This window comes from Cebus imitator, unplaced genomic scaffold, assembly GCF_001604975.1.
Source record: "Cebus imitator isolate Cc_AM_T3 unplaced genomic scaffold, Cebus_imitator-1.0 Scaffold229, whole genome shotgun sequence".
Taxonomy (NCBI): Eukaryota; Metazoa; Chordata; class Mammalia; order Primates; family Cebidae; genus Cebus; species Cebus imitator.
Window position 1 is genome coordinate 2,964,511 of NW_016107544.1, and position 14,760 is coordinate 2,979,270.

General features: G+C 34.0%; 1 protein-coding gene across 4 annotated transcripts in view; it reads right to left on the reverse strand.

Annotated features, from left to right (window-relative positions):
• The window catches only part of ABCA5 (ATP binding cassette subfamily A member 5), a 96,098-nt gene that overhangs the window by 40,958 nt on the left and 40,380 nt on the right, over window positions 1–14,760 (reverse strand). For all 4 annotated transcript variants that reach the window (XM_037727420.1, XM_017497359.2, XM_017497360.2 and 1 more), the window contains 6 exons: window positions 13,531–13,669; window positions 12,036–12,126; window positions 11,710–11,849; window positions 9,773–9,892; window positions 5,622–5,823; window positions 2,334–2,503 (listed from right to left, as the gene is read on the reverse strand). In XM_037727420.1, coding sequence (XP_037583348.1) covers window positions 2,334–2,503; window positions 5,622–5,823; window positions 9,773–9,892; window positions 11,710–11,849; window positions 12,036–12,126; window positions 13,531–13,669 — 862 coding nt within the window. The remainder of the gene's footprint in view (window positions 1–2,333; window positions 2,504–5,621; window positions 5,824–9,772; window positions 9,893–11,709; window positions 11,850–12,035; window positions 12,127–13,530; window positions 13,670–14,760) is intronic.

The following is a 14,760-nucleotide window of genomic DNA, read 5'->3' on the forward strand; positions in this document are numbered from 1 at the left end:
GTAAAATAAGCATATCTGCCTCAGAGAGTGATCATGAGAATTACACTGAATATATACACAGGGTTTAGAACCTGACACACAGTAACTGTGCACATTTTAGCTGCCGCTGCTGCTACTGCTGCAACAATTAACTCTGAAAAGTTAACCTATAAAACATGAAATTTGCTTAAATAATAAGAATAAAAATCTAACAATTTTAGGTAACAAGAAAACTTGCTAAGCTCAGAAAGATATAGGCTAAGGTGTGGTAACATCACTCCCTAGAGGAATTTGTGTGCTCTGGGCAGACATGTCAATTGCCTTAATTACCTTAAAATATTCAAATACATAATCAGGTCTCTAGTTACATTCTCTAAAGTACCTGGAGCCAAGGATAAGATTTTAAATCCTGTCTGGGATTTAAATGTATACCAACATGTCTACTGAATAGATGCAGTTTCTCCTCTATCATAACAAAAACTGGATTCAGGGAAGGACAAATGCGACTTTGAGAGAAATTTAAATCAAACGAAGCAAAATATAACTAGTAACTAAATAGTATGGCAGGGTGAATCAGACACAGCACCAAATCTGAGTGTCATAGAAAATAGTTACACTACTTTACTCCCAACCTAGTACCTTAACTGATCTCTTATCTCTAACTTGCAAGAACAGCTAGGTACCCTGAGAAGAGAGATACGTTATAAGTGAAAGAACCAGCACAAGAGATACAAAAAGCTCTGCAAGGTGGGTAAGATAGCACCCAACACATATACACACAGGAGCGAGTGGTTTAAAAAAAAGTGGTTTTATTTTGGAACAGACACAAGGCTTAGGAAAACATGGCATGCACAAGCAAGCAACTCTAAGAATAATAAAACATAATGAAAGAGATGAACTGAAAATACTAGAATTTCTGCAAATCAGTGAGAATGAACTCAAAGCAAAGAGATTTGATTTGAAGCCAAGGTCTTTAAAAAAAAAGAAAGAAAGAAAGATTTGAGATACATGTACAGTTCCCTAGACACACATAAAAAATGTCACGAGTTAAGGTTTCATGCAGTATATTTAGCAATATAAAATGTATTTTAAAAATAAAACAAGAATTCCTATTGAAAGAAAAAAATTACAAAACCTAATATTTTCTATTCGAGTAATTTTCCATTAATAAATGCATCTTTACCAAAAAGAATGAAAGTTATGTAATATAACAAGCACTAGATTTTAACAGTGATGATTTTAATATTAATTTATAATCATTCCTAGTCATGCTTGTTATTTTAATACCGGACAAAATCCTTTTTGAATCAGTGAATCAAAAAGGAATAATACTAGAATGTAGGTGAAGTGATAGAAAGGCTAAACCCCAAAGAGTTTGTCACAGGAGATGTTATAATAACAACTGATCATATATAAATAAGTTTTGTATTAGGTTTTAATATTTTGAAAATCAGAACGCTACATCAGTTTTTTGTTTTGAGCTTTGCTCAAGTCTATATGTCTAAATTTTTTTCATATTTGACAATTATATAGTAAGATAGCAAAGCCAAAAATATCCATTACAAATCTAATGTATTCAATTAGAGATATTTATATTTGTCTTATTTTCTTCATTTTAACTAATTCTTCAGACTGTTCTTGAAGAATTATTTAAACACTTCTATGTAGACACATATCTTTATAAATATTATGTACTATTAATTATTTGTAAAGAGGATTTTTCAACTTTTGAAGTATATTTTGCTCATCATGAGCTTTGAGACAAAACATGCTGATAAGAATAACATAATTACTAAAAAAGGAAAATTTACTATTATACACAGTATAGAGTATTTTTAAAAACTATTTGTTTATTTATTTATTTATTTATTTTTGAGGTGGAATCTCCCTCTGTTGACCAGGCTGGAATGCAGTGGCACAATCTTTTCTCACTGCAACCTCCATCTCCCAGGTTCAAGCGATTATCCTGCCTCAGCCTCCCAAGTAGCTGGGTCTACAGGCACATGCCACCACACATGGCTAATTTTTGTATTTCTAGTAAAGACAGGGTTTCTTGCACAGGCTAGTCTTGAACTCCTGACCTCAGGTAATCCAATCCACCTGCCTCAGTCTCCCAAAATGCTGGAATTATAGGTGTGAGCCATTATGCCCAACCAAAATTGTCATTTATTTGTAAACCAAAATTTACTATAAAATATTCTTCAGCATCAAAGATATGTATTACACAATTTAGATTTCACGCAAACAGATCATGCCTGTACCTTAAATATATTTATAAAATCCAGACCTTTATCCACCCCTCAACCCCATGCTCCATGCCCAACACTCATTCACAGACCTTCACACACTCTCACCAGTAGAATTTTGAAGAAGCAGACTTGTTTTGTATTTATGAGGTTTGTCTCCAGGTTTTAGGAAATATAAGTCTGGAACAAGTTTTATGGGAACCACAGCATTTTTAAAAGAGTGATGCACCAAAAACATAAAAATCTGAACTGCGAAAAAAATTAAAAGCAGAAGCAACCTGAAAAGGAAAAAACAAAACACAGCTCAGTGTACAAAGGTACATTAATATAAAAATCAATTAAAACTCTCCCTTCACATTGAGATGGATTTTCATATATATATATATATATATATATATATATATATTTATGATTATATTTTGTATTATATATATTATGGTACTTCAGGTTCTGTGGTACATGTGCAGATCATGCAGGATTGTTGCATAGGTACATACATGTCAATATGGTTTGCTGCCTCCATTCCCCTGTCACCTATATCTGGCATTTCACCCCATGTTTTCTCTCCCCAATCTCCCTACCCCCCGCTGTCCCTCCCTTAGTCCCCCCAACAGACCCCACTGTGTGATGCTCCCCTCCCTGTCCTCATGTATTCTCATTGTTCAACACCCGCCTATGAGTGAGCATTTTTTTTTTTTTTTTTGAGACAGGGTCTGGCTCTGTCATCCAGGCTGGAATCTAGTGGCGTGATCTCAGTTCACTGTAACCTCTGCCTCCCCAGCTCAAGAGATCTTCTCACCTCAGCCTCCTAATAGCTGGGACTACAGGCACACATAACCACACACAACTAATTTTTGATATTTTTTTGTAGAGATAGGGTTTCACCATGTTGCCGAGGCTGGTCTTGAACTCCTGCGCTTAAACAAGGATCTTGCCCATCTCAACCTCCCAAAGTGCTGGGATTACAAATGTGAGACACCTCACCCAGCCTACATTGGTATAGATTTTAACTCTAGATAGTTAAAAGATAATCATTGAAAAAAAGAAAGAAAAAACTGAAAAAAAAAATATGAAATTCTATTCCCCAAAATGATCTTATGACAATATTGGAGAGAAAGCCAATACTGTATGACAAAACTAAAAGTTATAAAAGTATATTTTAGATCAGTGATACCCTTAAATTTTGATAGACTATGTAAACATGTAGTTATAACTGTTAAAGCACAAGACATTATGTCTCAAATATTTGTCTCTACTCCTGAAGGAATTACTTCCTGTCCTGTCTCTATCTTAACCATTTATTTTTTATTTTTTTGAGACAGAGTCTTGTTCTGTTACCTAGGCTGGAGTGTAGTGGTGTGATCTCAGCTCACTGCAACCTCTGCCTCCCAGGTTTAAGCAATTGTCATGCTTCAGCCTCCCAAGTAGGTGGGACTACAGGCACGTGCCACTGCATCCAGCTAATTTTTGTATTTTTAGTAGAGAGAGGGTTTCGCCATGTTGGCCAGGCTGGTCTCAAACTCCTGGCCTCGAGTGATCCACCTGCCGTAGCCTTCCAAAATGCTGGAATTACAGGCGTGAGCCACTGTGCCCATTCCCATTTACTTTACATGTAACAACAAAAATATTTTAGATATAGAGAAGCAAATAAAAACATAATTAATCTTTGAATGACTGGTATCTTTGAAATTTCATCCTGATCACAATTTTATGATATTCATTGCCATTGCTGCTCTCAGGAGGCAAAGCAAGGTATACTACAATGCCCTTGTATCTGGAGGGCAGCTACTTATCTGCTAAAATATCTCTATATTACATGCAGTAAGTGTCCTAACAAGTGGTTGGAGAGCTTAGATCATCATGCTTTACTAATTTATAATTTTTACATACCCCATAATTTTTTTAAATATTTCTTAAATTGTTGTAAGTATATCTAAGATAACATTTCACAAGCATATGACATTGATCCAACTTCATAATAAGAAGTGATTTAAAAGATATTCATGATTACATAATCCTTGGAAACATGAGGTTAAACAAAGTTGAAGGAATTTCTTTACCACAGAACATCTCATGTGTTTTTCTATGCTAATGAATAACTCTTTAATATAGGGAATAGAAGAGGAATATTTCCTAAATGTATTTGACCATAGAACACATTTTGTTATGGATTGAATGTGCCTCCTCACATTTATATGTTGAAGTCCTAACTCCCATATGATGATGTCTGGAAATGGGACTTCTGAAAAGTAATTTACCTTAGATGGGGTCATGAGGGTGGGGTCTTCATGATAGAATTAGTATATTTATAAAAAGAGACACCAGAGAATGCATGCCAGTGTACACAAAGAGGTCATGTGAGCGCATAGTGAGATGGTGCAGGCCAGGAAGAAAGCCCTTACCATGCTGGCACTCTCATCTCATACCTTCAGCCATAAGAATTGTGAGAAAATAAATTTATTCTGTTTAAACCACCAAGTAAACAGTATTTTGTTATGGCAGTCAAAGCTGAATAAGGTATTTTAATTATTTTTCAGAGACTATTTTATGAGAGTAGTATTCAATTAAATAAACTGAAATATGCTGATTTAAATAAACATTTTTCTTTCAGTAACGTGGACACAAGAATAAATCAGATATGTGACATTTGTTTGACAATGAATTTGGTCAAAGAAGAGCATATAAATTTAGCATATTTCAAATATATAACAATATTCTTATTCTTATTAAGCCTTATTACTACTACCATTTTGGACCTAACAAGATAGGTGTATGGTATATGAAAGTGGTTAATGTTATTTCCAAATAATTTAGTGTCTAGTACCCTAGGAGAACCTAACTGAGAAAGGCTAAAGCTAACTTAAGAAGAAGTCAAAGATGTCATTTTGATCCTAGATCTACTAGCCATAGAGCCTTCTTTATTTTTCAGTTTCTTCATATGATAAAGAGATAAAACTCATTTTTCCTGCTATTTACAAAAAGTAGTTATAAAAACTAACTGGTAGATGCAAAAAATAGTGAAAAAATAGAAATGCAAAATAAAATTTAAGATACAATAGGGAGTGTATTACTATATTCAGGGAAACTTGAATCTGTGCTCCCAGGTGAAAGAAAGAAAAAGATACAATGACAGTAATTCAAAAATTATACAATTATGGAATATTTGTTATTTCCTCACTTTATAGATGAGACAATAAATGCCAGTTTGTAAAGTGCAAGACAGGGTATTTGATGAAATGATTGTAATTTATTTTCTCTAACACTGTGATTATAGTGGCAATCTTTTAAAACTACATAAATTATTTACATATGTTAACATTTTAAAAATTAAGATAGTAAATCCAATTCGCATCCTTAAAAAACAATTCACCAAGTATAAGTGATAATTATACTTACACTGATCTCACTGATTTACTTTCACGTTTCAAGGTAAAGAAATGAAACTTTGCTATTGTATACATCTGTTGTTTCCAAAGGCTCATGGTGCTCACTAGAGAAGCCTTGGTTTCAGAAAGAATAAGTAAGCTCTGTTCCATTTCATCAAAAGATTTTGAATCCATTTCTTCCTCCAGTGGCTGCTGAGTAAATACACTATAATCTATTTCCCAAAACAAAACAAACATTTCAGTATATTCATTTTAAAAAATAAAATCTTTCTGATGCAGGAAAATTTAAAGAAGCATAGGTCTGGCAGTTATGTGGAACAAACAGAACTTTCGTATATTCTTGCAGTATCTATTAAAGCTGAACATATGCATATCTTATGACTCAAGAGATTCCCAATAGGTATGAACGCAACAGAGATATGAATATAGGTTTCTCCAAAACACATGTACAAAAATATTCTTAGTACAGCCCTATCTGGAATACCCATACCCTGGAAAGAAACCAAATGTCTCTTGACAGGTAAATGAATGAATAATTGTGACACAGGAATATAACAAAATAGTGTAAACTAATGGAAGTAAACAAACTACTGTACCCATAACAATATAATATTGAATAAACATATTATTGAGTAAAAGAGGACAAATATAATATTGAGTAAACAAAGTATTGAGTAAAAGAGGACAAATGCAAAAGAGACACATGGTATAATTCCACTAGTTCAAAAACAAACTGGATGCATGTCCATATTTAAGATCTTATTATCTCTGTATCTGTACAATATCCAACTTTTTATGTGAACTTTTCCTCTCTGGCTATAACCTAACATCATGTCCTGACATACACTAGACTTCTCTCTTATTTCCATGTTTCAAAGTCCTCTCCTGGCTTTACTTTACTTCTCAATTAAAACTTAGCCTCAGGTTCAGTTTTCAGCCAAATTCTGCTCTTCAGCTTCGTCTTTAATCTTTGGAAGTATTAAGAGCCAAACGTCTACTTCAGTATAATTTCTTGGCATTACTGAGGTTGTACATGATGAATGACAGTGTGATCATATTATTAGCCCAATACTTAAGAGGTATAACAAATTCAGTAATGTGAATAAGGTAAGTCTTTCAGATTTCATTTTAATATTTAATATTCATTTCAATCACAGTTAAACATTCCAAATGCATTTGGAATAAAAATGTATTTATGTACTTTATAAAATTCTACCAATTAAACCATAAACACATATTTATTTAATGGCAAGAATAAAATACTACACAATTGAGGTTTATTTTAAACTCAAAAACAGACATTCAGATCTTTAGATGCAGAAAGACACTGACAGTTAATGAAAATATTAAAGAGAATGTACTAGTTAGATGACTTCAGGAAGAACATTATAACTTTTGGGCCAATACATATATTTTTAATTTAGATAATAATATAAAAAGAAATAAGACTATATAATATTAATTTTTATGTAGTTGTTCAGTATACTAATATTGATGGTATTAAAACAAATTTGGGAGACCTACTTCTTTTTTAGTTATTGAATTCCATTAAGGCCATAATACCTTCAATAAAAAAGTTTTATTTTGGATTCTTCCACAATTTGTGAGGGTGAACTAAAAGCGGAATGCCAACTTCCATCATTTAAAAATTTCAAAAGAAGGAGGAACTACAAAATCACATACATTAATTTTCAGATAAATCTTCTTTGATCCAGACATTATAACAAAAGAAAAATTAAGAACTCAAAAATACATGGCTTCTCCTCACTGCAGTTGAAAGTGAGCATCTGGTATCATAAACATAGGACTCCAGGAGCAACTTTACAGTTAGCAATGTTCACAAATTATTGTTCCCACACAATAAGGCCAATCTGTTAAAATTTGACTACCAAACTATGAATAATTAAATTCTACTAATTTTTTTTAAGTTCCACATTTAGTTTAGCATAATATAATGCAAACTTACTTCATGATGATATATTCAGCTTGATTCCTGATTTTGGTCTCACAACGATTTTAATCATCAGCCACTCAGCATTCATGCAAAATGTGTATTTGCAGCATCTCAACTCTTTTAACAACTGTGAACTAACATTCTGGTTTCCTTCGCTATCCTCACCTACCACCACAAACATTTTGCTAACCTTTGATCATAAGAAAGTTTCCTCAACTCATGTTCTCACCATAAACCACACAGATCAACTTTGTTCCTAATGCCTCATGAAATTGATCTGTCAAGATCACCACTCTTACACTCTACCAAATCCCTCACTGTCTTCTACGTTACCAAACCTACCTTTTTGGTCCTCATCTTATTCTTCACAGCAATCGACAAATAACTCACCACTTCCTCTTCCCAAAAACATCATTTTTCTAGGATTTTGCATTTCCACTCTTTCATAAAAAAGTAGAGTAATAATTGCTCATTCATGGTCAGCCCTTTTTGGCTCCTCCTCCACTGCTTACCCAGAGGTCATTACCCTCAATTCTTATCTATACTCCCTACCCAACTAAGAGATTTCATTCAACTCCATAGCACCAACTATCTATGAGTAACTTCCAAATCTGTATCTTCGGCCCTAACATGTTCATTTCGCTCCAGAAGGATCTCAAACAATAAAGTCAAAATTCATGCCTGGGCCAGGCGCAGTGGCTGACGCCTGTAATCCTAACACTTGGGGAGGCTGAAGCAGGCAGATAACCTGAGGTCAGGAGTTCAAGACCAACCTGACCAACATGGCAAAACCTATCTCTACTAAAAAATAAAAAAATTAGCTAGGCGTGGTGGCGGGCACCTGTAATCCCAGCTACTCAGCAGCCTGAGGCAGGGAGAATCGCTTGAACCTGGGAGGCAGAGGTTGCAGTGAGCCAAGATTGCACCACTGCACTCTAGCCTGGGTGACAGAGCAAGACTTCATCTCAAAAAAAAGAAAAAAGAAAAAAAAATTCATGCCTGCATTGCTTCTTTCCACAAACGTATTTTTCCCCTATTTTCAGGAAATGGCAATCTCATTCCCACTTCTCAAGCAAAGGGCGTAGGAATTATTCTTCATTCTACCCTGTCCTGAACCCCTAACACTCAATCTATCAGCAACTCATCACCACTACCACCAATATAGTCCAAATCTGTTCTTTCCATATTCTTTCTCTCTGTCCCTCCCTCCCTCTCTCCCTCCTTCCTCTTTCTCTCTCTCTCTCTCTCTATGAAACATGGTCTCTTTCTGATGCTCAGGCTAGAGTGCAGTGGTGTAACCATGGCTTGCTGTACCATTGACCTCCTGGGCTCAGGTAATCCTCCCATCTCAGTCTCTGGAGTTGCTGGGACTACAGGCACACATCACCATACCTGGCTAATTTTTTGTGTTTTTTGTAAAGATAAGGTTTTGCTATGTTGCCAAGGCTGGTCTGGAACTCCTAGGCTCAAGAAATCTCCCTGCCTTGGCCTCCCAAAGTGCTGGGATTACAGGCATGAGCCACTGCACCTGGCCTCCCTATTTTCACTACCACTGTAGTTCAAGGTAGTATTAATTATAACAGTTTCCTAACTGGTCTTACTACTTCCACACTTCCTTTACAATCCTCTCATCATTCAACAACCAGAATGTATTTTTTAAAAATTCAAATCAGATCATGCTACCTATTTGCTTTAAAGCTTTCTGATAGCTTCACACTACAATCAGAAAACAAATGAAATTGTTTTCCAGGTGTTCAAAGGCAAAACATGATCTAGCCCTCTGAGTATCCTCCTGACTTGGTTGTGTAATATCTCCACCATAGCACCAGCCACAGTGGCCTTTTTGTATCCCTCAAAGACATCCAACTCATTCCTCAGTTAATCACTTTGCAGTTGCAGTTCTCTTTATCTAAAATTTCTGCCCTAAAATCTTCACCTACTTGATTTTTTTGTTATCCAGGACTCAGGTCAAGTATCATCTCAACAAAGTCCTTCCTGATGATATAATCTAAGTTCACTGCCTTCTAAGACCACCCCATTATTTCCTGCATAACTCCTATCACTATCAGTATCTCATTACTTATTTAGTTATTTATTTCTACCCCTTCTTCCCAAAAATAATATAAAGTTCGCATTTATATAATTTTTGTCTTATTCACCATCCGTCTGGTTCATTGTCTAAAATGTTTTGTTAGTCCTGTTTTTACCTGCTTGGTCAATTTCTGCTTCAACTTCTAGCTTTAAAAATACATCTTCCAAAGTTGTCATGGAAACGCCATAAGAAATGATACCCAAATTTGAATGACTGTCTAGGGCAGAAAACAAACCTGAAAGAAAAAAAAATGAAAGAATAGTATATCGTTAAGCATATTGTCATAAATTATTGTAAAATATCCTTTAAAAATAGGTTACATTCATGGACAGCCTACACAACATAACCAAGACCCATCTCTACAAAAAATAAAAATAAATAAGCTAGGCATACTGATGCAAGCCTGTAGTCTTAGCTACTCAGGAGGCTGAGGTGGGAGGATCACTTGATCCTCCCAGGAGTTTGAGGCTGTAGTGAGCTGTGATACTGCCTAAGTAACAGGTTTAACATTCTTATAAGTATTACAGAACTCAAAGAAATTTTATTTATGAGAATATACCTATTAGATATTTATCTTATTATAAATTAACAAAAATTGTACAGTATTTGAAATTAAAACTGAGAATGTTACTATATTAAACATTAAAATAAAGATGTATACTAGAAAATATATAGAAATCATTTAAATACTTATTCATTCTTTCAAAAATAAAAATAAACCTATTATAGGTTAGCACAATTTTATTTTTAAAAACTACGTTTTTTAAAACAAAAATAATGAGAAGAGAATATTGTTTTATATTTCTGCAAATCTCTTTAATGCCTATCTTAACAGAGGACTGGTGGGTTCTCATACTTGTTTCTGCATTCAATCTGTTGTGATAGTACATATTATGCAGTCTCTTGAAAACACTGTCTAATCATGAGAAGCTGAGAGTCCATAAGACAAATAACATTTTGTTATTATTAGAAAAAGTGTTGACATTGTGAATTCCTTTAAGAGGTCTTCTGGGATTCTCCGGCAGGAGAATCCCAGAAGACACTGTGAATTCCTTTAAGAGGTCTTCTGGGATTCTCCGGCAGGAGATCCCAGAAGACACTGTGAAATGCCGTAACAATTTATCAAAGAAATATAAAAGACAACAAACAAAATATGGTGGTGAAAAACAGGAGTTCTGCAATTGATTTGCCTGGGTTCAAAACTCAGATTCACCACTTTCTACCTGTGTTACCTTGGGCAAGTGCCTTAGTTTCTTCATTTGAAAAATGAAAGCAATAATAGTATTTATCTCATCTATTTATTGAAATATTGGGATAATGAAATAAACTAATAATTGCAAAAGGCACAGATCAGCATTTGGTAGAAAATAAGCACTATATAAACATTACTAAAGAATAGGAGGTAGGTAGGTATAAGTAGATAGAATAATAGGCAGAGCACATTAAGTTGGCAAGTGTACTTCAGTCCACTTAATTTGTGATTTCTTTTTTTTTTTTTAACTTTTCTGATTATGAGATAAATGCTATGAAAATTCTGCACAATATACTTACATCAATAACATCCTTTTGGCTATCATGCAATTCCTAAACAGAGGAAGGAGGCTGAGTTTGAGTTCCTCATTAAAAAGTTAAAAAATAAGCCTCAATTAAAAGGATTCAAGGATTTGTCATGTAATTCATTATGAAATCATGAAACTAGAAAAGAACCTGAGAATGTATACAAACATACACATACGCCTTACTCTCAGGAGGCCTACACGCAATTTTTTTTCTTGACAACAAAGTAAACACAAATATTCTTACGTTTTTTAACATTTTCTTAAGTATTTAATATATTAGTTACAGTTTCTTACATGGTGTTTGTAACAACAAAAAAATTCACTGTATTTTTTCTAGTTTTCGAAAACAAAATAAAGCAGAAACAGAATATTAACTCTGGCCACCTGGGAGCATGGCAATACTACATGGAGACAAAAACAAAAAGGGTATCAATAAAACCTATTCCCAGTGTAAGATCCCAATTCAAACACCAAGAGACAGAGTAAGTAATACCTGAAAATTTGTCCATGTCCTTGAGAGGCAAGCTATACACAAGTTGTTGGTCATTCTGTTGTAATAAAGTAGCTCCAGGTATATGTTGTTTAACCAGTGAAGAAAGAGATTCAGTGGCACAAAATTTGTCTATGTACATGCTAAAGAATACCAAAAATCATAATTAATGATTACACAATAAACAGCCAAAAGAAAATTATAATAAAGGCTTTAAATTAAATTTAGTGCCATCAAAGATAGTCAAAGCATACAACAGCAAGACTCCAAAATAATAACAGTATATCAAGAGTATAATACAGAATAATGTCAATAAAACTCAATGATACCTCAGGCGGTAGCCAATCCCCCATTTACTTTTGAGGAAAATTGAAGAACCAACACATTTCAGCATTCCTTGTGATATCACAGCTTTCCTATCTGCAGATAAATATTTACATTTCAATTTCTAAGTTATCAACAGCATTAATAATTGGCATTTAAATTTTATGGTTTCTCATATTAAAGCCATCCATGTTATGATATCATTAATCATCACAGCAATCTTATGAGGATGAAACTAGAAAAGAACCTGAGAATATATACAAACATACATATATGCCTTATTCTCAGGAGGCCTACAAGCAATTTCTTTTTTTCTTGACAACAAAGTAAACACAATTACTTTTATGTTTTTTAACATAAAAAATTATCATCAACTATTTTTCAGATATGAATACTAAGGCAAAAAGAAAATAGATTCCTTATATATGTTTCATGTGGCTATTAATTAACAAAGCCAGGAAGTATACTCAAGCAGTCTGACTCTAGAGTCCACTTTCCGTATATTATTCCAAATATCTGATTTTTCCTAAAAGCCTTACCAATACAAGCACTTTCACAATTTCCTTTATAACCAAATGTAGAAATAACTCCCAAAATCAACAGAATAAGAAGAACAAATATTAGTTTGTTGGATTTTTTAAAACAAAGATACTACAAAAGACATTAATGACTTGCCCAATTTTATTAGCTTATAATTATAAGCAGACAGAAGTTGCTCTAGAATTTTAAACTTCTGTATTTTGTCATAGCTATTAAAAGTGATGTGCTGACTTTAACTTTGATTCTTTATATGTATGTATATAAAATTGTGCAGAAATAGCAGGTCGGAGGCTTCTATCCTTAGACCTGCTTACAAGGTTGGCCCTTGGCTGTTAGGTGAGAACTTGGATTTGGGAGGGTTCCTACTATTCTTAAAACAAATAAGGGTGGCTCACTGCCTAAACTGTACAAACAATGTGGTTTATGCTGAATACCTTTTTTACTTCTGGGAATTTGAAACTTTGGTATGTGCTAGGCAGAAGATACTTATGTGACCAGCACCCAGTAAGAATCTTGAACACCGAGTATATACTAACTTTCCCAAGCAGATATTTCACACATGTTGTTACAATTCAGTGCTGAAGAAATTAAAGCACATCTGTCTGCTCTACTGGGAGAGAACTCTTGGAAGCTTCCATCTGGTTTCCTCTAGACTTTGCCTTATATACCTTTTCCCTTTGCTAATTTTGCTTTGCATCCTTTTGCTGTAATAAATCATAGCCACGAGTATGACTATGTGCTGAGTCCTATGAGTTCTCCTAGGACATCACTAAACCTGGAATGGTCTTAGAGATGCTCAACACAAAATATATCATTTTAAAATTTTTAAAACTTTTTTTGTGAAGGAAATATACCTCTAGGTAAAAGCTTCTCTATTTATACCTCAGGAATTAGCATCTCTATGTCTATCTTCCTTTTGGCCCATGATCTCAGCCTTCAAAAATAAAGCAAAAATCTCACCTGCAAGAATGTCAGCTTCATCCATGAAATGAGTACTGAACACTGTCACCCGATGGGCTTTTCTGTATTTTAAAAGATTCCAAACAATATGTCGAGAACAGGGGTCCATTCCAGCTGTTGGTTCATCTAGCAGCAGTATCTGTATAAAAAGAGAATCCTCAGAAAAACTAAATATTAAAAACGCATGTGGACACTAAAAAACTGCTCCATTTCAAGTTATTATTTTCAATCAGAAATATAATAGATCAGATTTCTTTTTTCATTCATAGTTGCACTCACATAAATTTTTTAAATTATAAATTTGTCATGTGAGTGTTTTCCCTGGTTTAATTCTAAAAGACTGTCTGTAATATATAAGACAAAAGCATAATGACAGATAAATAATCTAAACAACAACATTAAGTATATTGCTATTATCCTTAACAATTACATTTATAGATGTAACACTTGCTTTTTTTGGAGAAGAATATACGGTTTTATATTAGTTCAAGGGAAACAGTTTGTTTCAAGACTATTTTTAATTTAAAAAAAAACATGGTGATGGGGGCTGAGAGGAAGACTAAGTAACATAAAGCCAGGATCCAGAATCATTCCCCAGTTGCAACACCAAGGGAGAATGTGGCAAGATGGTGGGAATCAACAGATCATCCTAGCTGCTGTAATAAATCATAGCAATGAGTATGACTATGTGCTGAGTCCTGTGAGTTTTCCTAGGACATCACTAAACCCGGGATGGTCATCCTAGCTGCATGCACCTGTTAGTTTTAACGCCTTGTGTAAAGTAGTACATCAGTTGTTAGTATCTGTTTCTATGACAGAGAACAGCATAAAACAAATAATATAAAAAATCAAAGCAGAAGACATTGACAAACTGAATTATTCCTCTGATTTTGTTACATTTCTTAACCTTTGTTATTAACTATAACAAATATTTTTTTAAACTACAGAAAACAAGAAAGTAATACTATTAAAGCTACCATTCCAATTCAGCAATGTTATTTTTTGGCCACATTTTCTTCAGATAATTTTTTAAAGAAATAAAACATGGAGGCCAGGCGTGGTGGCTCATGCCTGTAATCCCACCACTTTGGAAGGCAAAGGCAGGTGGCTTGCATGAGGCCAAGAGTTCAAGACCAGCCTAGGCAATATAGCAAGATCTCATCTCTACAGATGAAAAAAAAAAGAAGAGGAAAGAAAGAAAAAAGAAAGAAGAAAGAAAGAAAGAAAGAA